Source organism: Schistocerca piceifrons, chromosome 6 (genome assembly GCF_021461385.2).
Source record: "Schistocerca piceifrons isolate TAMUIC-IGC-003096 chromosome 6, iqSchPice1.1, whole genome shotgun sequence".
In the NCBI taxonomy this organism is placed as follows: Eukaryota; Metazoa; Arthropoda; class Insecta; order Orthoptera; family Acrididae; genus Schistocerca; species Schistocerca piceifrons.
In genome coordinates this window covers 333,742,351-333,761,964 of record NC_060143.1, presented here as the reverse complement: position 1 = coordinate 333,761,964, position 19,614 = coordinate 333,742,351, and the positions used below count along the sequence as shown (strand labels likewise).

At 37.9% G+C, this 19,614-nt stretch overlaps 2 protein-coding genes across 2 annotated transcripts in view; both read left to right on the top strand.

The window, feature by feature from the left end:
- The window catches only part of LOC124802675 (protein bark beetle), a 193,596-nt gene extending 190,610 nt beyond the window's left edge, over positions 1-2,986 (top strand). Inside the window, exon 35 of the mRNA XM_047263603.1 lies at positions 381-2,986. Within this exon, the coding sequence (XP_047119559.1) occupies positions 381-1,103 (723 nt within the window). The 3' untranslated portion in view covers positions 1,104-2,986. The remainder of the gene's footprint in view (positions 1-380) is intronic.
- A 13,104-nt stretch (positions 2,987-16,090) lies between these two features.
- LOC124802677 (ATP-binding cassette subfamily G member 4-like) overlaps positions 16,091-19,614 on the top strand; it is a 311,068-nt gene continuing 307,544 nt past the window's right edge. The window contains exon 1 of the mRNA XM_047263605.1: positions 16,091-16,277. Coding sequence (XP_047119561.1) covers positions 16,243-16,277 — 35 coding nt within the window. The 5' untranslated portion in view covers positions 16,091-16,242. The remainder of the gene's footprint in view (positions 16,278-19,614) is intronic.

Below are 19,614 nucleotides of genomic sequence, written 5' to 3'. Positions count from 1 at the left end.
ATTAATCTATTTCTCACAAAGGTGGTCATCACAGCTCTCTTTTCCCTGTTTCTGTTGCTTCAGTTTTCATCAGTGCTACATGTCAGGCATTAAATGTCCAGATACTAAAACTTCAAGTATCAATTTCCTCGTGATAATTCTGTTGTGTAAATTCCTCTGTCAGTGTTTACAAGTACACGTACACAATTAACAGATGTTATACAAACATTATTTTCCCTTTTGTGTTGTATAGCTTGTTTGTGAACACTTTCCTTGGTAAAAAGCGAATTTGCTGTACTTAAAAAAGTCCCAAGTTCAACAGTTCAAATTTAAATATAGAATTTCAGAAAAAAGAAACCATCATGAATTTGTATATTTAATGAAACCATTTCATTTTATAGGTTCCTGCAGCTGAATATCACAAGATGCAAGAAGACAGTGGCAGCCTCGATTCTGTTGAAAAGTCTCGACTAGAGTCTTCAGTTGATGACTCACGCAGTTACAGTTATGACATTTATGAAGCTAGCAATCCTAGCCTCGCATTCCTAAATCACTCAAATAGTGGCCCCGGTGGCCTCATGTACCGTAATGAAGGCTTCCATGACAGATCACTACCTCCTTTCCGGGCAGCAGACCATGACTCGGACTCCAGTGGCTTTCCTCCATCAACACCAGAGCCCCTGCCCCGACAAGATCCACAGCTTGTGACACTGTCACAGCCAAAACTGACACCAGTGTCAGAGCTACATTCACTGCCATATTCAGAAACAGCAACTTTACCACTTTCACGTTCACCGACCTTACCATTATCAGAAGTACACAGCACACAGCCAGCTGATACAGAACAATTACCCTTACCACATACACAATCTCTTCCACTGGAACCTGTAAAAGTACTGCCTATTTCAGAACCACGCCCTCTGCCATTACACACGCAAACTCTACCACTGCCACATACATACACAGTCCAGCCAACTCCTCTACTTCTTGAAACAGATTTAGATGCAGTCTTGCCACCACCACCACCGCGTTCACGCAGTGAGGCTGCACTCCTTGAAGAAGTGCCACAGTACACAGAATCGCTGGCACGCGCCCACAGCCAGCCATTGGAGACAGCAATGTGAAGACATGTTCAGCAAGAATATTCAGCAATGGTTTCTTCTTCTTCATGAAAAAGGGTGTTTGTCTCACAAGTGAAAAATAGTGTGCCTACTTCTCTCTCTTTCTTCAGGATTTCTTATCACTGCCATGTGTACTTCCATATGTTCTACATCATTGCCTTTAGTTTTTTAACTTGATTGTTCATGGTCATGTGTATCAGTACCTAGCCTGAACAACCATTTGTGTTTATAAGTACACGAATATGTTTATACAGATTGAGAGAGAAACTCAAATTTATGAATGATATACAGAGGTTTTCCGGCATTTCAGAAAGCACACCAGAGGAGGTTATGTTCCCTTGCTAGTCATCGTAGCTGATATTCTTGTGTAATAAGGTAACATTTTGCTCACACTGGTATTGTGCTTGGTGGACTCCACAATTTTTTCAGCTTGTGTTGTGAATGTTATTAATTGATAGGTTTTTAATGAATGGGTTTTGAGAAGACTATCAGATCACCGTGATTACTGTGTAAATACTCTAAATGCGTATTTAGAAGGAGAACAGTGAGGTGAGGCAGCTTTCTGTTACAACATATGTTGTTGATGGAGCATCATACTTTTTTAAATTAAAATTATTTTCATATACTTATGTACCAAAGAACATCTATTGTAAGTCAACTATCTTGGCTTTTACAAATATAATATTTTACATGCTCAGTACCTTTATTGTAAGGCAAGAAATCAGAAAATCGTTTAATATACTTTATATTAAAGTGGAAATAATTGTAATTGTCTCCTGACTAGTGATTATCAGGAAAGACATGATTTTTTATTATGTCAATAGTATTAGTTAATAGTGGCTAATGTGGAATTCTATGCTACAACTGTGACATGCAATATAAAATTAATTTTGCATGAAGTGGAAGTTCTAATGAATACAAATTTAATGAAATTGTCCTTGCATGGAAGTACCCATGCAACAAGTGTTTTCTGTGTTCAAGAACTTTTAATGACAATTTAACTTGACACATTTAAAAATAAAGTACACCTGGAAAGGAGAAACTACATTGATCATCAAGTAAGAAATATATGTTTCTCATGTGATTTCAATTATTATGTAAGAAATATATTTTTCTAATGTTATTTCAATTCTGTCCATATTTTCAGTTAAACTTACTACAGGCTTTATCAGTATTGTTGTAATGCAGTAGAAAGGACTGTGATAATATTTACATGTCTATTGAAGTAGTATTCCTAATGTAACATCACAAGTGTTTGTGTGTAAATGATTAGTTGTTAAAAGTGACAGACATGTACATAACAAAGTGGATTGACTATTTCCGTCCGTGTATTGTCGGTGCCAAGCATTCCCTTATTGCTCCCCACCCCCCCACCCCCCCAATTCCCCCCTCCCAAACTATGTGAAATCTGTAGTGGAATATGTGTGATACAAATTCAGTAGAATGTGTATGATACAAATTCCAGCTGTTTTGTTGTTGGTATTTTACAGCATTATGTGTCCATCAACAGGCTGTGACTGTATTAAAAGACAATTTCTCATGTGACTGCAGTGTCACGTGTATAGGTCCCCAGAATCGTTTTATGATTCAAATTGTAATCAATTGACCTGTCCTTATTGTTGATGTTATTTCAATTTACTTACTGTGTTAACATTTTGTGCTACAAATGACATAGTGTATATTATAGCAGTAAGAATCGTTTTATTTTTGCACTAAGTATTGAAATGTTATTATTCAGAACAATGTATAGTAGTGGCTCTTTGATGATAAGACTGTGTCTCACAAATTAAATTTTATGTATGTGTTATCATTGTAAACACCTTTTTGATTACACCAACAGCACACAATTTTGTGTTCTGTGTAATATTAAAACTGATTTTATATAACCAGTTTTCTTAGATATGATATTGCCATCTTTATGACAGAAAAAATTTTGGTTCAGTGCCCTTTTCCTCTCCATTTCATACAAACAGTTAACGACAGTAGCATCTTCAACAAAGATAATGAACATAAGTTTGTGAAAATTTACATCAAGATAATTATTCGTGAATAAAATTGTGCCAAAAAATGTGAATGAAATTTGAAAATGACTTGTAACAGGTATATAAACAGGTGAGCCAAGACATTATGACCACCTGCTTAATAGCTTGTTTGTTCATCTTTGGAATGAAACACATCACTGATTCTGCTTATCAGGGATCCAACAGTTTGTTAATAGATTTGTGGAGGTATGTGGCAGTAGATGTCTACACACAGGTTATGTAATCTGCATAAATAATGGGCCACTAATTTGCATATGCGGCAATGGCATCCGACAGTGACCCAACTGGGTTCCATAAGATTTACTTCAGGCAAATTTGGCCACCAAGACATCAACATATGTTCACTATAGTGGTTCCCAAACCGCTGCAGCATGGTTCTGGCTCCAAGACATGGACAATTATACTGCTGAAAGATAACATCGCTGTTGGGGAAGATATCAAGCATGAAGGAATGCAGGTGGTTACCAGCTATCAGCATGTCTTTGGTTGCTACCGCAGGTCCCATGCAAGCACAGGAGAATGACTCCCACCAGCCTGCGTCCATGGCACACTGCAAGGTTTGAGCCACCACTCACCTCAGTAATGGCCTAGAGTAGCTAAACTGTGACTCACACAAAGAGCCAGCATGTTTCCATTGTTCGATGATCAAATGCCGATAGTCCCGTGTCCACTGAAATCATAACCGACAATATCGTTTGGTCAACATGTGAACACTTAGGGGTGGTCCGCTGCAGAACTGCATGTTGAACAACATATGATGAACGGCGTACTGCGAAACACTTGTGTGTGTATCAGCATTGTGCTCTTTTGGCACAATTGTCACAGACCACCATCTATCCTACTTTACAGAGCAGACCAGCGTCTGAACCCTGCGTTCTTTGAAGTCGTAGACGTGACCCAGTTGGGTCACTGTCGGATGCCATCGCCGCATATGCAAATTAGTGGCCCATTATTTATGCAGATTACATAACCTGTGTGTAGACATCTACTGCTTGGTTGTAGTTTAACTGCCCACCTACCTCTTTCCACAGATGCTCACCACTGTAGACCATGAACATTCAACCAGCTTCACCGCTTTTGATATATTTATTCACAAGCTTGGCATAATAATAACCTGCCCTTTGTCAGAGTCACTTATCTCAATGGATTACCCATTTGCAGCCCATATGTTCCCCCATCTGTGTCTGCTCCGCTTACATCCTTATTTTACTGTGTCACATGCCTACAGCGTCACCAGGATGGCATCCAACATTGCAGTGGGCAGTGGTCATAATGCTTTGGTTGTGTCAGTGTAATGTTGTAACAATAACTTAATTTTGAGTTATCTTGAACAACAGAGAATCTATTGTCAAAAAATTTTTAGAGTATGCCATGTAGAAGCATGTTACAATTTATCCATTGCATGCGCATATTAAGTATCTTGAATGTGATGATCTGGCCATTGGTGCCACTTAAAAACAGGACATTATTTTGTAGATAAAGGCTGGTCTGAGAACACACATAGCATTTATATACAATTATCATGTTAATACAATCTCTAGAAAGAAAAAAAATAGAAAGTTGCACTAGCTTTTGACCTATGGTTTTACCCTTTCCTAGTATAAGTACATATACCTATTCAAGTTCACTTGTTCATGGCTGTAACAACACAGGCTGCTCATGAGTCCAGGCAGCCAGCTGTAGGAGAGATGGAAGGATTATTGCAGCTGGGAAGAAGCAGGGAAATACAGGGAGGCAGATAAAGGGGAAACAGGTTTCTCTTAGTGGGAGCAGAGAAATTCTCATTGGAAGCAGAAAAATGTGGATTAATTCCGGTGACAGACACATAACTGAAGTTTAAGCCAGAGGGTTGTGGGAATGGAGGATATGCTGGAGGGAGTTGGCATTGTTGTGGGCAACACAGCGTATTCAGCAACTAGGTGATAAAAGTGCAGTTAGCCACTGACCATTCATGTGTGTTGACTGCTTATTAACTGACATATGCACTTAAGGACATTTCTAAGTAAATGCAGCACACCCATAATATAGCTTGGGTAATTTCAGTCTTTGGGACTTTTGATCAGATGGAAAATGTGTGTGTGTTAATACAGCAATAGGAAGTGATGGATATGCATGTGGGTCCAGGTCTTGCACCTGTGTTGTTCCCACAGAAGTGACCTATGTGATGCAGAACTAGGAGCATGAGTGGCACAGAGGTGGATTCTCATGTAGTTCTTTGTGGAATGAGGAAAGGATTTTGGTAGGGCATTTTCAGGACAAAACAAGTAGCACTCTGAACACAGATAAATAATGTAGTTGAGGTTTTAAAAGTTCTGAGCGGTAAGGAGTATATTGATTTGTTGGTGTCATGGAAACAAAAGACTGTCTGAAACAGGTATTTGTTGACCGCCTGGCCAAGATAAATCCACTGCTGCCATGTGCCATCTGTCTCCTCCTCTCCTGCTTCCCAGTATTTCTGAATCATCTCATTTTTTTTCCTGCATGTCTTGCTTCCTCGCAACTTCTGCTATCAGCCCCCCACCCTCTCCTCCAAAACATCACACACAGAGGTCTGACAAAACAACTGCTCATAAACAGACAATGTCACTGCAGCTGCTTAAGTGAATGTACAAAAATAAGCCTAGTACAATATGCTAATCTGTTACACACGACTATGATCCCTCAATCAGTCATCTGCTGATAGGCTCCTGTCTTTGCTAAGAGACATACCTTTCCAAATGTTGGGCATCAGAGGTCATATGTGGTACTACATGGCTTGATGGATCACAATTTTTTGTACACAGTAAATATATGCAACTTAAAGGCCTTAATCACAAAACCATATTCACGATACTGTTTTAGGTATAAAGACTTTGTTCCTGGCCCTAATAAAAATGAGTGCCAATTCTTTTGTGTTCTTTTACATAAAGAATCTGACATTCTACTTTAGAACCCACTGAACAGTAGTGAAATTAGCTTCCACCCACCCCGTTTTCCCCTCCTAGTTGAACAATCGTCGTGGCTTTTTGGTTCCACTTTATTCTCAGTTCTTTTGTGCATTCATACACATTGGGTTCTATAAATCTCATTGCCACATACCTGGGGGTTGGGTTTTGGTAACTTTCTACAACTGCACATCCACCAGAGGGCGAGTGCAACCTTAAACTGTTAGATGTCTCATTTATAGTCATAGGGGTATTGTAGTACACTGCTACATTATGCCCTTATGTAATCAACTGAAGATTATCTGGGAAACCTAAGGAAAAAGTCAGTGACTGATATTTATTCAAATGATTAAGTATAAATAAATAAAAGAAAACAATTATTGATAATATTATTTAATGGGATAGATAAAGAATCTGCTCACCAAGCGGTGGCAGAACATACACATAAAAGACTGTTGTGATTGGCAAGCTTTCAGAGCCAGTGGCTCCTCCTTCAGGCAGAAGTGTTGAAGGGGAAGGAAGAAGGGTGAAGGAATAGGACTGGAGAGGTCTAGGAAAAGGGGTAGATTTTGGGAAAGTCTCCCAGAACCATGGGTCAGGGGAGAGTTACCGTACAGGATGAGAAGGAAAGACTGATTGTTGGGGAGTGCATTGGACACGATTTGAAAACCTGAGAACTTAAAGGAGGAAGACAGAGTAATAAGCAAAACAGAGATTACTACAAAACATAGTGCACGAGTTAATAAGAGTGTGAAGGTAAGAGCATTGTACATAACAGAGGTGGGAGGTGGTGGTGAAAAATAGACGGGAAAGACAATGAAAGATGTAGAAAACTAAAACGGAGTGAAGCAAAGAGTAGTTACAGTGAAGAAACACTGACGGAAGAAATTAATGTAAATTAAGGCCAGGTGGGTGGCAAGAACCAAGGATATGTTGCAGTGCTAGTTCCCACCTGTGGAGTTGTGAGAAACTGGTGTCTGGGGGAAGAATCCAGATGGCACGTTTTGTGAAACAGACACTGAGGTCATGAATCTCATGTTGTAGAGCATGCTCTGCAACAGGATATTGTGAGTTGCCAGTATATACCCTCTACCTGTGCCAAATCATCCTAATTAATATATAGAAGGCTGAACAGTGTTTACATAATGCTGGTACATGACGTGTTGTTTTGCAGATGGCTCCCCCTTGGATAGTATATGTTTTGCCAGTTACAGGGCTATTATATGTGAAGGTTGGAGGGTGCATAGGGCAAGTTTTGCAGAGGGGATGGTCACAGGGGTAGGAACTATAGGTACAGACATGGGTGCAGAAGGATTATACGGTCTGGCAAGAATATTGTGCAGATTGGGACGGTGACGAAAAGCTATTCTAGGCGCGATGGGCACCTCAGGAAGACTCAAGATAATTTGTTGTCATTTTTGTGTGCACAGGCGTAAAAAAATTGTAATTGCTTTAGAGCAGTGTTGTACCAAAAGATGAAATTGGAGGATAGGGAAATTACCACTGTTTCCTTGTGCATTGTACTCTTAAGCAACCACAAGGTATGTAGTGTAGATACATAGTGCACCAGTGTTATTTTACCCGTTTCATTTACAGTCGGTGAACAGTTGTCCATATATCTGGATGTAATCCAAAATTTATCTGATTTCATCATGATCATTACATGTGAATTATGTGAACAGAAGCATCATTACTTGTTAGTAAAGATACCAGATTAACAAACAAACAAACAAAAAATTCAAGTATAAGTCAAACAAGAATTTTCTATGGAATGTAATTAGTGAATGATTTACTCTTCCACAGGAGTCTTTCAATAAATTTGTTTGGTGTACAGTTCCTTCTATATTTATGTGGTGATTCTCCTAATAACCCCATCCCATACAGATACTAATATGTACTTGTTTGTCTTTCTGATTCCATAGTCAAGTGATTTTTTTCATCCATTTGTATGTAATACATGATAAGCTATGTTCAGTGTCAACTGTCAGTCTGTGTAACAAATTTTGATCCTGTGCAGGTTTTCTTGAATTGCACAGTTATCTAATGAGATGAGCTTCCCCTAAAAAACTGCACTATCCATAACAGCATCTGAAAGTTATTGACGGTATCTTACAGGCCAATTATAACTCTATGATACTTACCTGAAGAATGCTTGTAATGCTTTCACTTTTGAGGATTTCTCTGTTGAGAATTGTGAACTGAGTACTGTTTGCTAAGATTTCCATCCTTTCAAATACTTGTTATGTCATCACCTAAGCATGTTTTATTCACCGAAGGGTAGAACAGCATCAAATGTTGAAAAGTCAACAAACACCATATCAACTTGTGTCATGCTTTGTACAGTCTTCCAAGACTTAAATTCTTGTGGACTTACCTGTTCTCTAAACAAAGTCATCATAAGCAAGTGCCATAATTCTAAACTACAGGGTGATTCCATGATGATGTTACTAACTTTCAGTGATGATGGAAGATGCAGAGGGTATCAATTGAGGGAAGGAACCATGACTGAGTTTACAATTATTCACAAAAATCATTGTGATACTTCTGACAGTGGAATACAGTGGCAATGTATCCAGGTATAAGTATGCAACCAGTCACTTTTCTGGATTTTAGGTACTACGATTTATTGTACAATTAACCACTTTTCAGGCCACTGCAGGCTCATTATGAATGGAGGTGTTAAAGCAACATCTCCATCTGATAATGTGTCTGCAATGTCTCAAAAACTAGAGAATGGTACAATAAATCATATCTAAGATCCAAAAAAGTGACTGGCTGCATATTTACACCCAAATAAATCACCTGTTTAAATCACAGTTGCAGTTTGTTATCCATAATGGACTTACTCAAAGTGTAATACATGTAATGATACTGTTGTTGCTAAGATTGCAAGACGGGCAACTTTCAGCATTGGTAGTATAGACCAAAATAAGAAAAATGTGTCTAGTAAAAATGGGATCTAAAATGTATACCTTAAGAGCTATGAGCACTTGTTCATCTTCACTACTGTAAAACACATCTCTTTTACTGGAAGCCCTTTGGTTTCCATATTTTTTGAAGCAGTATGGACCAAAACAAGAAAAAAGTCTAGGAAATATGGGCTCTAAAGTGCATACCGCAAGAGCTATGAGCAGTTGTTTATCTACACTCCTGTGAGACACATCTCTTCTGCTGAACAAGTACCCATAACCCTTAAGGTATGCATTTACAGCCCATACTTACTTGACTTTTTTTCTTGTTTTGGGCCATACTACCACCACTAAAATGTGCAAACCAAAGAGTGTGCAGCAGAAGAGATGTGTATCACATTATTGAAGATGAACAAGTGGTCATAGCTGTTGAGGTATGCGTTTCAGAGCCCAGGTTTACTATATTTTTTCTTCTTGCTTGAAAGTTACCTACCATACAATCTTAGCAACAACAGTACTAGCACATGTATTCCACTGTCAGAGGTATAAGAATGATTTTTTCTTACAACCTTAAAGTCAGTCGTTTCCAGACCAGGATCCCTTACCTCAGTTTGACACAATTTACCTTTCCCATCATCCCTGAAAGATTGTAACATCATCATGGATTCAACTTGTATGCACATGCTCCCGTTTCCATTTTATGTTAAGAAGCTGGATGAACCAATGTCCCTAGACAGTTGTGTGGGCCACTCCATTGTACCAGAAAAGTATGAGCAAGTGTGATGGCATAGTGATTATGACACTGACCACCCAGATTTAGGTTTTTTGTGGTGTCCCTGGATCAGTGAATGCAGATAGATCCCCAAGTGTTTCCTTCAAAGCGAAAGCAGCTGATCTCCGTCCCCCTTTTTATCCATCTGAATTTGTGTTCAATCTTGGTTCAAATGGCTCTGAGCACTATGGGACTTAACATCTGAGGTCATCAGTCCCCTAGGACTTAGAACTACTTAAACCTAACTAACCTAAGGACATCAAACACATCCATGCCCGAGGCAGGATTCAAACCTGCGACCGTAGCGGTCGCGCAGTTCCAGGCTGTAGCGCCTAGAACTGCTCAGACACCCCGGCCGGCTGTTCAATCTTGAGTGAATCCCTTTCAAAGATCTATTTATTATAAACTGCATTTAGAAAAATGGTCAGTTCTGTGCAAGCAATACAGGATCCATACGATAGCATCCCAGATCTAATGACCTTTTTTCAGTTGAGCTACTTTTAATTATTTTTCAGTTCCAGAGACATTTATGTCTATATCAGGCTGACTCTTTTTTTTCTAATAAATTATGAGACAGAATTTCTGGCCGCAGGTACTTACTTTCAGAAGGTGAAATGTGTAGCACTGCCGACGGACACATATGAAAGTCAAATAGACACACTATTTAGCTTTCAGAATGATTGGTTCCTTCATCACGGAGGAAAGAGGGATAGTTCGGGTAACACTGAAAAGGAAGTGTAGGCCTCACTCAGACCTTTCTTTCAAATTGTGATGCACATCAATATTCATGGGACATTTGTCAATTGTGACAGTGCACCTTCCTGAAGTAACCTAAAAATGAGGCCCACCCTATCCACAATTCTCTCCATACTATCTAGAGCAATTTTCCTGCACCCTTCCAACCTCTATGAAATACAGAACATATGCTGCCTTCAAATTCTTTCTTTGATATTTGGGTCATGCTTCTGTATTCTTGTTGGGGTAAGTAGGTTATTAGAACATAGCAACAAATATATTAGTGAATTGTATAGAGCAGAAGGATATAATGGCAGGCTACAAATCCGAAAGTTTCAGGTTCGATCCCCAGTATAATTCTGGGATTTTTATCTGTCACTTATCACTTCTTTCCCCTCTGTCAATCTTAGGTGATGTGAGAAATGTCGAGTTGCATCGTGGTTTGGAATCCACAACAAACTGTAAGTCCCCTATAACTGGCTTGGTAAGTCAGTTCAAAGGTCGGAGGAAGGCAACAGCATCCTACGTACAACAGGACCATCCCTAGCAACGCATTGTAATATCCAAAACAATCTTCGGATTGATAACTGATTTACTTTTACTTTATTAGTGAATTGTATATAGCAGATAAATGTATTATTAATTATTCTAAACTTCCTGTTGAAGTCTCATGTTTCTTTATGCATTACTCATAAGACATGAAAAATTTATTTAGAGAGTCCTAAACATAAATTTTGTTTATATTTGAAACACAATAAACAGAGACAGCGTCTTTAAATTTTTGCTCATTCCTGACTATATAAGGCTTATCGTGTTATTACCTAGTATTGTGAACTGCGGTTTATTCATCTCATACCTTTGAAATCCATATGGTTTGCATACAGGAGTCATGTCAAAAACTTACATCACAATTAAAATGATTTTTACACAAATAATATAACAGTAAAATGATTACATATATATTAGTTGTATATGTAACAATTTGTATCTATCTCAAATTACCAGTTTGTCCTGCATGAATTCACCTACTGAGTAATAGCATTCCAGTATCAGCACCTTGTATAGCTCCCTTTTAAGTGGGCCTAAATCCATCTGCATTAACTTGTTCCATTTTAATGTTCATTCCCACATATTGAGGTGCCTGAGCATACAGGTCTGAGGCAATAGGTGGAAAGCATAAAGTTCTCTTTGTTCCTTGTATCATGTGTGAACAAAATGGTTTCCCTCAAATAATTCCTTTTGGTATACAAAAAGATAATAATAGCACAAATATATATAGAATAAATGGAATAATTTAAGGGATGACAGTGCCTTTTGTTTCAGAAAGGAAATTGTATTAGTCAAGAATTTGGCGTTGGGAATGTAACTCATGCTAAGGCATACTGCAGAATGCTGAAGAAAGTATTCTACACAGTGAAGCAAGCACATCATGAGAAGACAAAATTCAACTCAGGGAACAAAATAAAGTATATATGTAATGTAGTGAAGGAGGAAACTGATTGAGCCAGAGATAAGAAGGAGTAAATAGTGTTAAGAATAAATGATACCTAGCATGCTCTTATTTCTTGCCAACTATCTAACATCAACTTACACCTTATTGATATATTGTTGTTTTCTGCAAACCTTTTCCCTTGATTTGAAAACTGTTTTGGTTACACTGTTCTTCTCATTACCATCCCAGAATACCAATAATTATGGCCCATTTTATTGTAAGCAAAAATAACAGGAGCATAACACTGCTCATCAACATGACACACTCCAAAGACAGCAGATTGAAATTCAAGCAGCCAAGCTTAATAAATCTCAGGACAGTTACACACACATGGGTGTACAATAATTTAATGTGTTGCCAGCACAGGCATTTGGTGAGTCATTTAGTGTTTTCAGAAACACCATACGAGAAATGCCTTAGAGAAAAGGTGTTTTATTCAACAGAAAAATTCATGTGATGTCCTAAACATGATCTTAAGTACTAATACTGTTTCATTTATGTGGTATATGTACGTGTATATGTAATGAATACGTCATGTATTGAAACTTCTTAGCTAACTAAAACTGTATGCTAAACCGAGATTCAAACCTGTGACTGTTGCTTTTGGTTTGTATGCACTCAACTGACAGCTTTCCACATACAACTCATGGCCTGCCCTCAGAGGTTCATTTTTTCCAGTATACCTCTCTTCTTTCTACCAAAGGCAAAGGTCCCAGGTTCGAATCCCAGTCAGACACAAAGTTTTTGTCTGCCAGGATGCATAAAATCTGCAAACATTCTGATCTAGAGTAAAAATTGTATATTGATCAGTAGCAGTAAGGGACGATTGTATATGTTGTCTTATGAAATTATCTTCTCAGGCAGTGCATCTAAAGTTAATAAAATGCTTATTTAGTAGAAGCAAGCGGTGGCAATATTGTGTATCGCTGATAACTGAACATCTTGTGGAATCCTTTTTGAAGATCTTGGATTTCTTTTACTCACTTCACAATAAATTTATTCTTTAATGGTTTTTGTTGTTGATAGAAAAAATTAGTTTCACTTGAATTATGATTTACACAGGCTCAATACAAGCAACAAAAATTATTTTCATGTAGACTTTGCTTCCTTGTCTAGGGTTCAGAATGGAGTTACATCCTCTGGTGGGGAGATTTCTAACAAGCTTCCATCTGACATAAAATAAAAAAATGGGAATCTCTACAGCTTCAAAAGAATATTAATAACATACATCATTAGTTCATTAGCCACTCTTTCTAATAAATTATCCGAACATGCACACTATGCAACTGAGAAGTTCTATTAATTTCATAGCAAGTAGTAGTATTGTTACAAAGCTGCATGACAAGTAGTAGTGTGCTGTAAATATGACTCGGCAGTTACAGATGTAAGAAAATACTTTCTTTGAAAAATACCATTGCAGTCTAGTAACGTAAGCTTCTAATAAATGACAGTAAAACTGAGAAGGCATCCACAGCTTCATTCAAAGTAGCAGCTTTCTTTAAAATTTACTCACTTAAATCTAGATAGCATAAACATGAATCGCATATAGTATAGAGAAAGTGTGTTGAGAATACAGTACATACAGATTAAGCCTATGATTTCTTTTTCTTTGTTAATGTGTTCTTTGACTTGTTCCTACATCCCTGAATGCCAATATTAATGTATACTTTGACTTGTTCCACTTCCCTGAGGGTGAATGAGTGAATAAATATTTTATCATATTTCTCTTGAAATGTATTTCTACATGTATGTGTGTATGTACACAAAATAATGATGTCATTTGCATTGATATGCTTAAATTTGAATCTCATTAGTAAATAAAGGGAAAAAAATTGTTTTTTCTAAAATGCTTAAGATGAACACTGGAATAGTTTCTTTGAAAAAGTCAAAGCAATTTTCTTCCCAGTGCATGTTACTGTGTACTTAACTAACTGCTGTGTGTCAGATCTGATTCAAATGAATAAGTGTTTAATTACACAGAGTTGTAAGGATTGTGGAGACATTTGAAGAAAGAGAAGTTGGCTTTAAGGGATACAAAAAATGTTATCCATTTCCAATGTGCCAGTTTTCAAGAAGTGGTTCTGGTAGATACTACGTACTTATAAAATTCATATTGCTCATTGACTACAGCGTAGCATGGATTCAACAGTTTGTTGAAGTCACTTCTTACAGAAATATTAAAATGTTCTGTAGCTACCAGAAAATCATTTCAGAGTGGCAAGATTTACTACTAGAAATTTTAAGAGTGGTAAGCCTACTAGAGTCACTGAAATGACAAAGGACATGAACTTGGGCTCTCTAAAAGTCAGGAGAAATTTCAGAGATACGGAAGTTGCAGTTCATGGGCTGATAGTAAAAACAAGGTGAATGTGACAAATGGAAGGAAAGCCAAAGGCTACACCTTGCTCATGAAATACATGTGCTACACTGCAATGAGTTACTGGCCAATTTTTCTGATATGTGTAGGTAGAAGGAAGTACAACAGGTTACCACAAGAGATCTTAATCCCCTGACCTGAGACACTACATTAATTTCAAAGAGGAAAAACTCTGTTCAGTGATTTTTTATAATCTGTGTATTTAAAAATGTTCCACCAGCTCAAATGTATGAAGCTTCTATTGCAATAAACTGAATTAATAATAACAGTGATGGGGTTAACACTAATCTTTGAATCCTTTGGTTTTTAATGCACCACATATCTACAGTACCCTCATCCAAGTTCAGTGTGACATTGTCACTATAAATAGTTGTAAATGTAAATGTTGTATTGCATTGTTGTCTGAGATATCCCACACCATAGGATCAACCACCAGTCAGAAAGGGTGTTCTTCCTCCGCACCCACTGGCCCCAGTTCTTGCAGATATGAGAGAGCTGTCATACATCACCATATATGGTGGTAAATGTAAATGTCATAATGCACTGTTGTCTGGGATATCCCACATGGTAGGTTCGGCCACCTGTCCGAAATGGTGTTCTTCCTCTGCACACACTGGCCCCTATCCTTGCACAGATATGTGAGAATCATCATGTGTATTTGTAGAGTTTAGGTGAATGTAATGGATATGTGTATAGTGTAGCATTATGTTTGCATCGTATGGTGGTGATCAGAGAAAGGAAGGGTGAAATCCATTGCTGCCCATAGCCTACTCCTCTCAAATAGCATCAAGGACACTATCCGACAGACGCATCACCATCAACAGTGCCTTATGCCCTCACTTCATGAGACGCATAAACAACTGTATCCGTAATTCAGTGGTAACACACTATATTACAATGATCAACAATTGTGCGTAAAATATTTGTTAGTTGGGTATACATAATAGGCTATGTAATTAGTACAGGGCACAACTTTTGTCGTACACAAACTGAAATTAGCATTAGTTAATGCTGACATGTCCCATGCAAAAGTTTTTATAACGGCTACTTGGAACACCTCTTCATTGCTTTTGTAATAACTGTTTCTTACTAAAATTCTCAGGTTTTAAGCCCCTAAATCTGAAAGACAAATCCATTCCAATTGAAAACATTTTCATTCTAACGTGCTCATGAGGCGACAGAGGAAGAAAATTTGGTAACCCTCACTTTTGTTCCTGACCTGTTGATCACTCGCCAGCTTAAAGTCTTTTGTATTTATTCGATTGCAGCGACGCAAATACTATATTGTAATTAAACTTACTGACAGAGTTTACGACGATGTTTTGACCTATGAAATTGACACCGACAAATATATACTTTTATACCTATCTACAACGTCCACAGATTCTCCAAAATACTCTTATGAATAACGTGTTAACATAATTCCCTTCATTCGAAAACCTTTCAAGAATGCGTCAGACATAACAAATATACGTAATTTCTCAACTAAACACAGAGGAAATAAACCCGAGAAACTGCGGTGCAATCACAATAAATTCCCCTTCGTCGCTCTTGACCAAATGACTTTCAACTGTTTGATTACACGCACATCTTCGGAAACGACCGACAACAAACAGACCTCGAAAAAATGAGGGTCTCCGTAGGCTATCAGTTGGAATGTTTTATCGGTAAATACTTAATAATAGCCAACGCTTTCCTTGCCTGTGAACGTATAAATTATATTTAATCACTCTAGATTTTCCTTTTCCTCGGTGTTCATATTCTGTTCGTGAAGGTGCACGCTAAGTAGGTTAAGTTACACACGCGCAAGACCTACATTCAGACAGTCGCGCAAGAGCCCTGTCTCTTGTCAGTTCAGTTAGAACGCTGTGGAGATTGTTGGAAGCTGAACATGGAGTCTGTGAATACCTTCATCAACAATATGCGGTAAGCAACTATTTCTGTAAACAGCATTACTACGTGACATGTGAATAGATTTGTGTTACTTGCCTCATACTGGCTAGATAGTGGTCGAGCACCCACATACCAATACGCTTCCCAATATATAGTGTACTTAGCTGTTAAAGTCTATCTGGTTTCAAAGTTCTATTTGCATTCCGATATGAGCAACATTTACGAAATAATTTCTGCACTGTCAATGAAGAAGTAAGCTTTCTATTTACTGCCAAGTTTTTTGAACGTATGTGTAACTATTATGGTACCTATAGCATTCGCCAGAGCGAGATTTTACGGTGATTCAATGTGATTTTCTTTCTGGTTGCATACAGTGATGACTTCAGCTGTAATAGGAAGAGTAAATTTGCTGAGTCTCCGAAGGGCTGCTGCAGCAACGAGTTCGATTTTTAACTTATTTAATCTCCTGTGAAAGCATAAAAAGTTTTTTTTTTACGGAAAGATTGACACATAACGTGACGCAATTGTATCGAGTGTAAAAATAACTAGAATGTGTAAACAGTAGATCTATGTATATTATGTAGAAAAAGATAAGGAGAAAAGGGAAGTAATAATCACCGGTGCAAGAACATTGGCACTGCGTTCTCAGGAATAAACAATTTTCTATCGATATGGTATAAGGAGAACAAACAGGTCCTAAAATAATATACTATTTTTAAGTAGGTGTTCCCTACATTAATACAGAAATAAAACAACGGAGGTATCCGATTCGAAGTTAAATAAAAAAAAAGCAATCATTAATGTCGTGTCACCCATCCAAATAAATATCGATAGTTATATGTAAAAAAGCTATCCATCGCAGCTAAACCTGCTTTTCAACAGATCGAATTCTTTACTGTGTAACACATATTCTTTGCGATGGTATTTCAAATGAAACGAGATAGCTGTCATATTTCGATAGTTATGGCTTTTTCTTAATGGCAGATAAATAACAATTACGTGTGGCATAACGTCCATGGAGGAGTAGGAGAGAATAAGAGCTGGCACATACCTCCTCCAAAAATCTGAGTGTAGTGTTTTTATTCTTTACAGAATTCTCACGCATTTCTAGAAATCGTTGTCTAAACTGTATATTTAGCACTCCCGAGTGCGACGGGGAACATTGAGGCTTAGCAAATACTGCATAGCTTGAGCGTGTATGGGGTCAGGCTATCCACAGTAAAATATAGTTTCCTTGGCGCGACGGCGGATTCGGCGCTACTCTACAGTTTTGGCGCAAGTGAACATTGCCAAAGTACTTACCAATCTTTCCTCGGTCGCTTCCTTCTGCAGTCGTCACCCAGCTGCAGTTTCAAAACGTAGCACAAAATACGTCACTGTTGCAGTATTCCTGCGCGACATTCATTCTCAAATGTCAATTCCCATGAGGATAACCCCTTCCTCTGCTGCACAGCTTGACCTCGACAGTAATTTACAATTTGTCCATAAAGAAAGAAGATACATCTAGGCTGCTGAGCCTATATACAGTCCAACACGGCATGCGGCAGTACTGTATTGTGAGTGTATTCGTCTGTACTTCATCTATGGACCCTAATATGTCAGTCTAAAAAAAATAAACATCATTATATCTTCTTGAAGTGAGAAAAAGAAAGTGTGGAATTTCAAGAGCGAAAAGATGTTCTCCTCAGGAGCTGGGCCCATGTCAGACTGTTGGGAAGTGTAACGCAGGGCTATATGCAGACTAATTTACGGATTCTGTAGCCATATGGGCATGAATGCGCAATAATATCTCAAACTGGATAGTTCAGCATCGTCTTGGTTCAGTTATAGGCTCTTAAGATCAGATTATATCGGACAATTTGAGGGTTATTGTAGATGTTTTCCCACATTTACCTCAAATACTGGCGCTGGCTTACAAGTCATCCAAATAACCCAAAAAATGCAGCTTTCAAAACACACTTTGATCAACTTTTATCACGCAGATCGACGTTAGAAAATAAAAGACATGAAAAAATGCAATTAATCAGATCAGACGTCAAATTTCGGAAGCAAAAAATGTTATAGATAGCATCAAGAGTTGAATAACGGTTTTTTAGAGTTCATTGTCTATTTCTCCACTTTGGGGAATCTGCTTTGCTGGTACACAGTATCCTCAATCGATCTGATTCATTTTGTATATTTCGATTTTTAATTTTCAGTGTCAGCTTAACATTATTGGAATATAAAAAAAAAATACTCAGAACTGGACAGCTGACCTGTCACAAAAACCCAAAAAGAGCTGTACATCTTGGTCTGGCGAGTGGAAATGAGGCGATTTTTAGAGAATGACAGTGATATGGACACAAAGGAAAGCTAAACAAAACTCAGAAATGTATACTCTTGTACATCGTGTTTGTCAGTAGGGACAAAACATGAATAACGATCTTCTCCTTTTGTCATGCGTTAGATCTTTCTCGGCTTATTGCTGCTACATTTGATCCTTTCATCTCTTTGCTGGTCTTCTAAGCGTATTTTACCTTGCGAAATATTTTGCCAAAGTTGTAGTGGTAATCTTGACTCCTCCATTCCCAACAGATTGGATGCCCATCTTTACCGATTTTATTCAAACTTTTCGTTCGTATCAAACATTTTCAGTCCTTCCTAGTATTGATATTTCCTTTATAATCTAACTTTGTATACCCTGCTATGAGGAATTTCACTTCAATGGCCTATAATCTTATTTCACCTTTTTTTTCATTATCCAAGATTCACCCCCACAGAGCAATGTTGACACCGACATGACTCAAAATTTAAGACAAGTTTCTGTTCTTATCTTATTTTGGAGAGATCTTCGAATGGTGCCCTTTAGGTACCCTAATGGTACTTCTCCGTTTCGTCTTTTTGATACTGGTTTCATTTGTTTGTTAGTATCGTCTCAAAAAATTTAAATTAATCTACTTGCTCTGTGATCTTGTTTTCTATTACTGTTTATTGCGTTAATTTTTTCTGAAGATTTTCTAGCTTTAGTTCCTGACTCGTTGGTAGGAAAGAAGGTTAAGGTTTAATGTCCAATCGATGAAGACGTGTCATTAGAGACGGAGCACAAGATTGGTTTGGGAAAGGATTGGAAGAAAATCGATCATATCCTTTCAAAGAAACTATTCCGACATTCGCTTTTAGCTGTTAAGTGAAATCGTGGAAACTGATGCCCTAAATGCTAGTCTTGTATCTTACCGCTGCACCATCTCACTCGGTAAACTTGTTGAACACGCTGGATTTAATTGCATGAGGATGTAATTTCAGATCATTAATGGACTGAAACAGGGGAAGGGAACACAATAGAGGACGAATTGGTAGCGTTTAATGATGATTATTGAAGGCAGTGGAGGAT